Raw genomic sequence first — 11,799 nt, forward strand, 5'->3', positions numbered from 1 at the left:
CCCCTGGTCTAGGCGCACCAAGATCCCCGCTTACAAGGAATATGATCATATCTCGAAGGGATAATATCAAGATCCCTAAGAAGGGATAGCGATCTGTAGGGAAGGAAAGGAGGGATTTCCTTCCCCCTTGGCCAACGACCCTAGGGGCTTGGAGGGCAAGCCACCAGCCCCCTCCACCCCTGTATATAGTGGGGAGGCGCATGGGGATATGTACGTTTCCACCCTTGCCCGTCTCCCTCCCGTTACACCTCCTCCACCTCGCGCAGACGCTGGGCGAAGCCCTGCTGCAGTTCCGCTGCTGTCACCACCACCACGCCGCCGTGTTGGTTCAAATCTCATCTACCTCATCTCCCTCGCTTGCTGGATCAAGAAGGAGAGGACGCCACCAAGCCAAACGTGTGCTAAACTCGAAGGTGCCGCACATGCGGTACTTGGATTGGATTGGATCACGACGCGAGTACGACTACGTCAACCACGACAGAACAACGGCCCATCTCATTCGGTCTACAAGGGTACGTAGACACACTCCCCTCTCGTTGTTAGCATCTCCATAGATAGATCTTTGGGTGTTTCGTAGGAATTTTTTGTTTTCCATGCACCATTGCCCATCACGAACACCTCAGAATCCCGAGGCATCTTCTCGGGTCGAGAGTCCTCGACATAGGACGCCATGCACTGGCCCGACTGAACAAGGGCCTGACTAAAATCTTGGATTCTCATATCCTATAATAGTTAGGATCTGTACTAGTATGACACAACCACACATATATCATATATGTCCATGTGTGGATGTGGTGTAATCAACACTAGCCAAGTTTCAGATCACATTTCATAACCACAGGCATACCAGAGTGCTACCAATGAGTTCCAAGCATTAAACTCGACCACCACAGCTACATATCAACCATACTAGCATCCTACCGCACTGCACATGCTCAGATTTACAGGGCATAACCAGATCTACGATAATATCATCGGAGTCGAACTGAAAAGCATCATGAAATCAAACTACCAAACCCTACTGTTCTAGCAACCCATCATTAGTATCTACCACAACATCACATGGTCATAGATCGACACTCTGCAACACTACCAGTGCTCACAGATTGATCCCTAGTAGATGGTCACATACCAAAGCTACAACGAGTAGGAAGGGGGGGTGTGATAGAACTTACAACCATCGGGGAGCAGGTAGTTGACGCGGACGGCGAGCGTGCGCGGCGGTGGGGAGGGGGGTGGGAGGGAGAGGTGAGGATTATGGCAGGGAAATCAGCGATGAACTAACGGGGGTTAAATAGGGCGTCTGATTCGGCGGGAGGTGGCCCAAGTTCTCCCGCCGCTTTTTCCGCGCACGAGCTCACGCCATCCTCTCCTCACATCAGCTCGGCGCGGCGTGCCTCTCACTGCACGGCGTGAGCCTGGCTGGGAGAAAAAGGTCGATTTAGCCGTTCCTGCTAAGGCTAGCTGAGCGTTGAGTTAAGGTCCGTGCGATGCGTGTCAAATAGTAAAAACAGACAACCAAACGAGTCAAATTTATATCTAACAGGCCTAGTCGAGACTTGTGCAGGTAACCAAACGCATCCTAAGGTTTGAGAAAAATCCTAAACTAAATAATAATAAAAAATCCTAAGGTTCGGGAAGGAACACAGCCCCGCAGTTTGCCCGTTGCAGCGGCACAGCATCGCGGCGGAGTCGCGTGCGTGCGTCCTGCCACTTCCCCACAAGCGAAAACAGGACAGGTTTGACCCCCACACCACTACTGCCCAACCTCCCCACACCCCGCACCCAGACGCGCAACGCATTTCCTCCCTCCCTCCCCCCGCTTGCGAGAAGCGCAGCCCGAGAGGGAGACCCCCGAGAGAACCCTCCAGATGCAGCCGGCCGCCGCCGAGATGCAGCCGCCCGTCGGCTCCCCCACCGCCGCTCCCCAATCCGAGACCCAGCACCCGCTGTCTCCCCCCGATCCCTCCTCTCCCCCCGCGCCCGCACCGGCGCCGGCCCCGGCCCCCGAGGCGGCGGCCGATCCGCCCTCGTCCGCGCCCGCCCTGGCGCCGGTGCAGCTGCAGCCGCAGCAGCAGCACAAGACCGTCACGTGGAGCGAGAAGCTCACGTCCGAGTCGCCCACCTACGTGCCGGCCGCCGCCTCCGCAGAGGCCAGCCAGTACGTCTCCCGCGGGCCCGCCGCCTCCTCCTCCAAGGGTAACCGCCCGCTGATCCGGCCTCCGCCACGCTCGGTTTAGCACGGTACCCTCGGTTCTGATCCCCGTTTTCGGTGTCGGTGTGCCGCAGGCGCGGTGGAGGCGATGAAGGACACGCTGTCGAGGTGGGGGAAGTCCATGGCGGAGACCACCAGCATGGTCGAGAGCCTCAGCCGCGACACGTGGCAGCACTGTGAGATCTCAGCGCCCTAACCCCCCTACGTCTCCTTGGGGAATATACTTTACTCTGTTCTTTGTTTGTTCTGTGAGATTCATTTCTTGAGGGGCGGGGTTGGGTGCCATGGGCCAAGGTTCTAGGCTTTTCGTAGCTTTTTAAGGATGGATGAAATGATGAGTACCGAATAAAGTTGTAAAGTAAAACCCCAGGAGATTCCTTCATGTAGTTGTGGGGATTGGAATAGCTGGTGGAGAAGGATGTGTATCTTTGTCCTGAGAAAAGAAAGTACCTAAATATTGGGTGTAGTTTCCCCAAAACTTATAATTCTGCTGATAAACTTAATCAGAGTTCTCAGATAGTTCAGTATTTGTTTCCTAGGAGTAGCCAAGTAGTCAATATCCATAGGAAATTTCCAATTTCCAGTATATAGCATACTTAATCGTTTCAAACGAGCATATGCATATAGTCGCAGCATACTTAATCAGAGTTCTCAGATAGTTCAGTATTTGTTTCCTAGGAGTAGTTAATATCCATATAAGATTTCCAGTATATACAAATACTTAATCGTTTCATACTTATGGAGATAACATACTTAATCATTTTTGTATATCCAGTTCCCTCACGTGTCTGAACTCTGTGATGTTTCTACTGATGGAATAGTCGCAGTGGCATTAAGTATAAGAGATTTAACCAATGAATTCTTCATTTCAAACGAGCATATGCATATAGGTTGTCCTTCCTGTAAATTAGCACACATTCCTTGGGAAGAATGGAAACCACTTAAGGAGAAACATGCCATATTAACATTAGATTTGCTCCCACCTTTTAGATACCAACCTTCTTGAGGGGCCTAGGGTTAAACACCTAGCTCTGTAGAACCAGCAATATATTTTGTATGTTAGTTTATTTTGTACCAGCAGACTTATAAGAAGGGGGAAAGTGAAACTTGTAGCTGTACTGGCGGCCTTTTTCATCTTTTGAATAATTAAATAACCATAATAAATTTCCAGTATGTAGTATGCTTAGTCATTTATGCAGAGGAAGAACTAGTGATTGGACGTTTCTCCTATTTATCCAGTTTACGAAGAGCAGCGCTAACTTATTAGAGATCAACTACTCGCTTCACCTATGCAAATCAGCATCTGCATGTGTAGTTATACGCAATTAGCACGGGTTCCTTTGGACAAATAGAGATTACTTAATGAGAATCTGTGACATGTTGACAATGACATCAGATCTGCACTTACCTTTAGGTAATAACCTTCCAGTTAGGGGCTTAGGGGTAATCATCTAGCTCCAGAGAACCAGTGATACATTTTAAATGCCCATTTGTTATGGAAATAGCAATCTTTCTCTACAGAAGATTCAAGACTTCATACAGTTGGGTGCACATTTGTTGCATCAGCCACAGTATATTCTGTGTTCAATTATGCTTCGAACTGAAGATGAGGATCTCACGATCATTGCGTCTTGAATAACCTCCTAATGGAGTTTTTTGAGATCGTTAACTTGACATATAGAATGACAAAGTTTTGGTACTTTGTAGATACTAAGTTAAGAATCTCTCTTGCCTTCTGTAACATGTCCAGTCCAATGTTTTGCATGATCTTGTATTCACCAAGGAATATACGCATGTGTTGGACTGGCAGAACTACAGTTGATATGATGAGTTTAATACTCCTTGCGTAAAGAAATATAAGAGCGTTTAGATCACTAAAGTAGTGATCTAAACTCTCTTACATTTCTTTACAGAGGGAGTAATTAATACCTTCTACACTCGCTGTTAACATGGTATGCTGTATGTCTGACAGTACAACCTTTTTCTCTCAAACAGTCAAGACAGGGCCTAGTTTTACTGAGGCTGCTATGGGACGGCTTGCTCAAGGAACAAAGGTCTTAGCGGAAGGTGGCTATGAAAAAATATTTAAACAGACGTTCGAGATTCTGCCGGATGAGCAGCTGAAAATGTCTTACGCGTGCTATCTATCAACATCTGCTGGCCCTGTCATGGGAGTTATGTACATTTCTACAGCTAAAATTGCATTCTGCAGTGACAATCCTCTTTCTTACAAGGCGGGAAATAAAACAGAATGGAGTTACTACAAGGTACGGGTTATTCACTTCCTCGTAACATCTGTCTAGGTCTGTATTTTGTATTTCATGTAGTGCAGCTTATTGCATGAATGGCAGAAGTGTTATTGGTTCAGAGGTAAAGGTAGTTAGTGATCTTTGAATTTTTATTTGTTGAGGAAGGAAAATAGAAGGAAAGGTGGGCACTTAAGCGATGATGCTTGTTTTACACATTTCTAGCTCCATCCAGTTTATATATTAATTGCTAGTACATGTTTATGCATATCCTTCGTACTAAATTGTTGTTCTCCTTTCCAAAAAAACAGGTGGTCATTCCTCTTCATCAGCTAAGAACAGCCAATCCTTCAGTGAGCAAAGTAAATCCTGCTGAAAAGTACATCCAGGTTGTCTCGGTTGAAGGGCATGAGTTCTGGTTCATGGGTTTCCTGATGTACGACAAGGCTGTGTCCAGCCTGCAAGAAGCCCTTGACGGTGCTCGGGAGTTGCAACCATAGGTAGATATCAGACGGAAGTTTCAGTTACTTCAGCCTGTAACATCCCCAGGGGCATCGTCAGTTCTCCATTCGATGTCTTCCGCTCTGAGCATCTCCTGTTTAAGACACATCCTTCATGCTGTGCCCCTTGGAGCTTTCGGTTCGGTACACTCACGAGCTTGTATACGTGTTTGAAGTGTTTGTTCTTGTTCATTGCGTACCCCGTGTTGTAATGATGATGACATATATGGGAAAAACATCGGAGCTGTCCATTTTAAATGCCTTGTGTTATCAATATTTAACTGTGACAGTGTAGGGTGTTTACTGGTACTCTGGTAGGCACCCAGGTCAGGGCATGCTTGGGCTGAACTGAGGGTAAGATGACAATTCTGAAGGAAATTTGCAATTCGGGTAGTTGGTGTCTTCTTTCTTTCGGGGAAACCGGGATAGTTGGATGAAGCTTTTGGTTCATGCAGCACGCAGTAGATTCTCCAAGCACATAAGACCATCTCCGGTTGGACAACCAAAACCTTCTTTATATGTCCGGTGGACAGTCCGAACACTTGTGTTCAAACAAAAAACATACTACCTCCAATGAAGACCCCCTAATACCGAGTGGGGACGTCCATATGAACCTATTGCTATCACGGCATGGTACTTATGGTTTGAGCGAAGAAAGCTTACCCATGGAGGTCAGACCCAGAATGCTGCCCAAATTCATGGTTTGAGCGAAGAAAGCTTACCCATGGAGGTCAGACCCAGAATGCTGCCCAAATTCAGTTAGCTGTGAGGGCCCTTGCAGCAAACTTTGTGACCGCTTGTAAACCCAAGGCAAAGGTGCGAGTTGCAACCTGGACTAGACCAAGAGCAGGCTACATGAAGCTTAACGTGGATGCCGGCTTTCGGTGCTGTCCTCCGGGACCACAAGGGCAAATTTGTGGCAGCAGCAAATGAACGGTTGAGTCTCTGTTATGATCCATTTTCGGCTGAAGCAATTGCAGTCAGATTTGGATTAAATCTAACTAAGATGGTGGGGTGCAGTAAATTAGAAGTGATGTCAGATAATGTGGAAGTGGTCTCGGCCTTGAAAGATGGTACTTCTAGCTCAGTTGCAAGTGCTATTTTCGATGACTGTTATTATATGTCATCAGATTTTAATCACGTTGTGTATGATCATTGTAATAGGGAGAGCAACCAGGTCGCTCATGAACTAGCTAGGCTAGCTAAATACTCTCCCCCTAGTATCTGGATGGATTCTCCTCCGAATGAGGTGGTTCCCTTGGTTGTAAACGATGCTACTCTATTGACTGAATAAAGGGGGAACCAGGTTTTAAAAAAACCCGTTTATAAAAAAAATGCATTTTAAACCCGTTTTAAAATGCCAAAAACATTGAAACAAAATTTAATGTATACATCTTCGCAACATGTGTGTGAGGTACAAGGTTTCGTGAAAAAATCTCTTTTGTTTTGCCTCCGCAAAAAAGAAAAAAATTAGTGCTTTTAAATAGCGTTCCACAACACATTTTTTTGTCTTTTTTGCACAAATCAAAGAAAAAAAAATTGCGAATACGCGGGATGCGTATCATTCCATTGATAGAGGGGAGAACGAAAATACATGGTAGCAATCGCCGTAGAGCGTACACTAGAAAGGCGCTTACGAGGGTGCTGGTGAGCATCGGTAGAAGGGGTTGCTCAGCCCCAGGTACAAGGGATGAGGTTACATGTATGATGTTGCATAGGTCTCTAGCACCTGTCTTGGCCGAGGTGCGAGCTTCCTCCTGTATAGTGTGCAACAGGTGGGTATGCATTGGTGTCACGCCATCGAAGATGCAGGCGTTGCGGTGCTTTCAAATAGTCCAAGCAGTGAGAGCAATAAGGGATCCCAATGCTTTGGGATGGCTCGCCGGGGATGCATGAAGAGTCGAGGACCACCACTGGAAGAGATCGACCGTACCGTCCGGAGGCTGGACGGTGAGTCGGCATCAGTGAAAAATGTCATGCCAGACGAAGCGGGAGACGTGGCAACCGACGAGGAGATGGTGCATGGTCTCGTCCTCCTGGTCGCACATGATGCACGGGAGGTTGTGCGTCAGCCCATGGCGGGCGAGACGAGCAGCGATCCAACATCGGTCGAGGCCAGCTAGACACAGAAAAAGCTTGACAGCCAGCGGTCTCGGGAAAAAGTAGTTTTTCCCTGAAACTTTCTACGTGCGCATAGAATATGAAGATGTATGCGTGAAATTTTTCTTATATTTTTTTGGCATTTAAAAATGAGTTTTCTGAAGTGGGTTCATATGTCCATGGTTCATCCATGTAGTTTCCCCTTAATCCCTTGGTTTGATTGTTCTCTTCTCAAACCCAATCTATGTATGGGGAGGGAATGGAGTAGAGGTGTCTGGACATGACCAGACAGTCTGTCACGTTGTACCCGGTTCATCTCGAACCACCTTCGCTCTTCCTTTTTTTGTCTCCTCTCTCTCCATTTCACTAATCATATGCATATGTTTGAACAACTTAAGGTTTAAATTCCTTTAAAAAACTTAAGGTTTAAATTGAGGAGTGTTGTTGTGTATCGAGAGCAATGAGGATTTGGAGCCGAGCTGCGATGCTCTAAGAAAAGAAGCACAAAAGTTGTGCATTCCGATTGATTCGAGTATATAGCAAAAAACTACCACATTACAAGCTATGTCTACAAAAAATATCATTTTTTTAATCTTTCAAAAATCTATCACAAAATTGGTTCGTTGTTCCAAAAAAACCCAAATGACCAGATGCTTTAGAATTAATCTGGTTTATGACAGGTCAGGCCCGCTCCTAAACAAACCGTCAGTTGACTGTTTGTTTGACCGTTAACTTACATATGGGTCCCACATGTAAGTGCTATCTCTCTCCCTTATCTTTCTTCTCTCCCTCTTCTTCCCTGTCACTTTTTCGAGCCATTGCCGGGCACCACCACGGGCTGCCGCAGCCAGCACCACGCCCCGCGCAGCCACGGCCGCCACCGCCAGGGCCGGCCACCACCACGCCATGGACACGAAGAAGATGGAAAGAGGGCGGCGGATGGGCGGCTCAGAGCGGCTCGCTGGTGGTCGGAGTCGAGCTCGTACTACATGGCAGTACCCACGCCGCCGTCGCCTGCTTCACTCGACGCCGCCGCAGAGAGGAGGAGGAGCTCCGCGCCGCCGGACGCCACCAGGACATGCCTCGCTTAGCTCCGCGCCAGCAGGACGTGGCTCTGCTTAGCTCCGCCCAGCAGAGAGGAGGAGGAGCTCCGCGCCGCTGGACAACTCGAGCACGGGCGGGGAGAAGCCAGGGAGCACGGCCGGTTCCAGCCCGCTGCCGCTACTGATTCCCGCCGGCCACGGCTGTCACGGCCAGCAGCCATCTACTACAAGCGTGGTGCCGGACGGCTCCGACGAGGAGCTCGCCGGCGAGGGCCTGATTGCTTCTTTTTTATTTTTAGGGACCCGATTGCTTTTTGTATTTTTTTCAGGGGCGTGATTGTTGTTAGTTTTTATTGTAGGGACCCGATTGCATGTCAAAAAATATTTGGCTTGTCAATGGTCAACCTAACGGTCATACCTAACGGTCCACCTGACGGGTGGACCCGAGCTGTCATAATAACGTTTAAAGTTAACCAACATAGTCATCAGTGCAATATAGTAGTTTTTTGGAACAACGAACCAATTTTGTGGTAGTTTTTTAAAAGATTAAAAAAATGGTAGTGTTTTTTTAGACATAGCCTGTAAGAGCATCTACAACCGGACCTCTCAAACCGTCTCAAACGCCCGGGCAGGCCGCACGGTCACGATTTTTTAACCCAGACGGGCCTCTCAAACGGCCTTCAAACGCCCGGGCTGAGCGACACCCTCCATATCCAGCCCAAATATGGGGTGGATATGGGGCGCGCGGCACGCCTGCCACGTCGGATCCGATAGCCCGACCCACCCCAAATTGCTGAAGGAAATATGCCCTAGAGCAGTGGCGAAGCCACACTTGACCTGTGAGGTCAATTGACTACACAGATTTCTGTAAATACATCATACAACAAGTAGAAATCAGGCAACAAAATCTTATAAATACATACTACATTTGATTACACAACACCCAATTGACTACACATGATATGATTCCTGGCACCGCCACTGCCCTAGAGGCAATAATAAAGTTATTATTTATTTCCTTATATCATGATAAATGTTTATTATTCATTCTAGAATTGTATTAACCGGAAACTTAGTACATGTGTGAATACATAGACAAAAACAGAGTGTCCCTAGTATGCCTCTACTTGGCTAGCTTGTTTGTCAAAGATGGTTATGTTTCCTAACCATAGACATGTGTTGTCATTTGATGAACGGGATCACATCATCATTAGGAGAATGATGTGATGGACAAGTCTCATTCGTTAGCTTAGTATTATGATCGTTACAGTTTCATTGCTACTGCTTTCTTCATGACTTATACATGTTCCTCAGACTATGAGATTATGCAACTCCCGAATACCGGAGGAACACCTTGTGTGCTATCAAACGTCACAACGTAACTGAGTGATTATAAAGATGCTCTACAGGTGTCTCTGAAGGTGTTTGTTGGGTTGGCATAGATCGAGATTAGCATTTGTCACTCTGTGTTTCGGAGAGGTATCTCTGGGCCCTCTCGGTAATGCTCATCACTATAAGCCTTGCAAGAAATGTGACTAATGAGTTAGTTGCGGGATGAAGTATTACGGAACGAGTAAAGAGACTTGCCGGTAACGAGATTGAACTAGGTATGATGATAGCGATGAATGAATCTCGGGCAAGTAACATACCGATGACAAAGGGAACAACGTATGTTGTTATGCGGTTTGACCGATAAAGATCTTCGTAGAATATGTAGGAGCCAATATGAGCATCTAGGTTCCGCTATTGGTTGTTGACCGGAGATGTGTCTCGGTCATGTCTACATAGTTCTCGAACCCGTAGGGTCCGCACGCTTAACGTTCGATGACGATTTGTATTATGAGTTATGTGATTTGATGACCGAAGTTTGTTCGGAGTCCCGGATGAGATCACGGACATGACGAGGAGTCTCGAAATGGTCGAGAGGTAAATATTGATATATTGGAAGGCTATATTCGGACATCAGAAAGGTTCCCAGTGATTCGGGTATTTTTCGGAGTACCGGAGAGTTACGAGAATTCGCCGGGGGAAGTAGTGGGCCTTAATGGGCCATACGGGAAAGGAGAGAAGGGCTCCAAGGGGTGGCCGCGCCCCCCCCATGGGCTGGTCCAAATTGGACTAGGAGGGGGCGCGACCCCCTCCTTCCTTCTCCCCTCTTCCTCCTTCCCTTCCTTCGCCTAGTTGGAATAGGAAAGGGGGGGGTTGAATCCTACTTGGACCGGGAGTCCAAGTAGGACTCCCCCCTTTGGCGCGCCCCTTCTAGGGCCGGCCTCCTCTTCCTCCCTCCTTTATATACGTGGGCAGGGGGCACCCCAAAGGCACTCAAGATTTGACTTAGCCGTGTGCGGTGCCCCCCTCCACAGTTTTGCACCTCGGTCATATCGTCATAGTGCTTAGGCGAAGCCCTAACTTCATCATCACCGTCACCACGCCATCGTGCTGACGAAACTCTCCCTCGGCCTCAGCTGGATCAAGAGTTCGAGGGACGTCACCGAGCTGAACGTGTGCAGATCGCGGAGGTGCAGTACGTTCGGTACTTGATCGGTTGGATCGCGAAGACGTTCGACTACATCAACCGCGTTACTAAACGCTTCCGCTTTCGGTCTACGAGGGTACGTGGACACACTCTCCCCGCTCGTTGCTATGCTTCTACTAGATAGATCTTGCATGATCATAGGATTTTTTTGAAATACTACGTTCCCCAACAGTGGCATCCGAGCCAGGTCTATGTGTAGATGTTATATGCGCGAGTAGATCACAAAGAGTTGTGGGCGATAATAGTCATACTGCTTACCAGCATGTCATACTTTGATTCGGTGGTATTGTTGGATGAAGCGGCCCGGACTGACATTACGCGTACACTTACGCGAGACTGGTTCTACCGACGTGCTTTGCACATAGGTGGCTAGCGGGTGTCAGTTTCTCCAACTTTAGTTGAATCAAGTGTGGCTACGCCCGGTCCTTGTTGAAGGTTAAAACAACACACTTGACGAAAAATTGTTGTGGTTTTGATGCGTATGTAAGAACGGTTCTTGCTCAGCCCGTAGCATCCACGTAAAACTTGCAACAACAAAGTAGAGGACGTCTAACTTGTTTTTGCAGGGCATGTTGTGATGTGATATGGTCAAGACATGATGCTAAATTTTATTGTATGAGATGATCATGTTTTGTAACAGAGTTATCGGCAACTAGCAGGAGCCATATGGTTGTCGCTTTATTGTATGAATGCAAACACCCTGTAATTGTTTTTACTTTATCACTAAGCGGTAGCGATAGTCGTAGAAGCAATAGTTGGCGAGACGACAACGATGCTACGATGGAGATCAAGGTGTCGCGCCGGTGACGATGGTGATCATGACGGTGCTTTGGAGATGGAGATCAAAGGCACAAGATGATGATGGCCATATCATATCACTTATATTGATTGCATGTGATGTTTATCCTTTATGCATCTTATTTTGCTTAGTTCGGCGGTAGCATTATAAGATGATCTCACTAAAATTTCAAGGTACAAGTGTTCTCCCCGAGTATGCACTGTTGTGAAAGTTCGTCGTGCCGAGACACCACGTGATGATCGGGTGTGATAAGCTCTACGTTCACATACAACGGGTGCAAGCCAGTTTTGCACACGCAGAATACTCGGGTTAAACTTGACGAGCCTAGCATATGCAGATATGGCCTCGGAACACTGAGAC

At 47.4% G+C, this 11,799-nt stretch overlaps 1 protein-coding gene across 1 annotated transcript; it reads left to right on the forward strand.

Annotated features, from left to right (window-relative positions):
• Positions 1–1,706: 1,706 nt before the first annotated feature.
• On the forward strand, positions 1,707–5,219 carry LOC123165894 (GEM-like protein 1). The gene is made up of 4 exons (XM_044583636.1): positions 1,707–2,199; positions 2,290–2,391; positions 4,211–4,482; positions 4,773–5,219. The coding sequence occupies exons 1-4, from the start codon at positions 1,872–1,874 to the stop codon at positions 4,959–4,961; spliced, it is 891 nt and encodes a 296-aa protein (XP_044439571.1). The 5' UTR covers positions 1,707–1,871; the 3' UTR covers positions 4,962–5,219.
• The last annotated feature ends 6,580 nt before the right edge of the window (positions 5,220–11,799 follow it).

Source organism: Triticum aestivum, chromosome 7D (genome assembly GCF_018294505.1).
Source record: "Triticum aestivum cultivar Chinese Spring chromosome 7D, IWGSC CS RefSeq v2.1, whole genome shotgun sequence".
NCBI classification, from domain to species: Eukaryota; Viridiplantae; Streptophyta; class Magnoliopsida; order Poales; family Poaceae; genus Triticum; species Triticum aestivum.

What these genes read in the sequence shown, in the direction of transcription:
- LOC123165894 (XM_044583636.1), top strand. Translation starts at nt 1,872, where the DNA reads ATGCAGCCGGCCGCCGCCGAGATGCAGCCGCCCGTCGGCTCCCCCACC. An exon ending in CGCCGCCTCCTCCTCCAAGG is followed by an intron (nt 2,200 to 2,289) that starts GTAACCGCCCGC and finishes GGTGTGCCGCAG; the next exon opens with GCGCGGTGGAGGCGATGAAG. An exon ending in CAGAATGGAGTTACTACAAG is followed by an intron (nt 4,483 to 4,772) that starts GTACGGGTTATT and finishes CCAAAAAAACAG; the next exon opens with GTGGTCATTCCTCTTCATCA.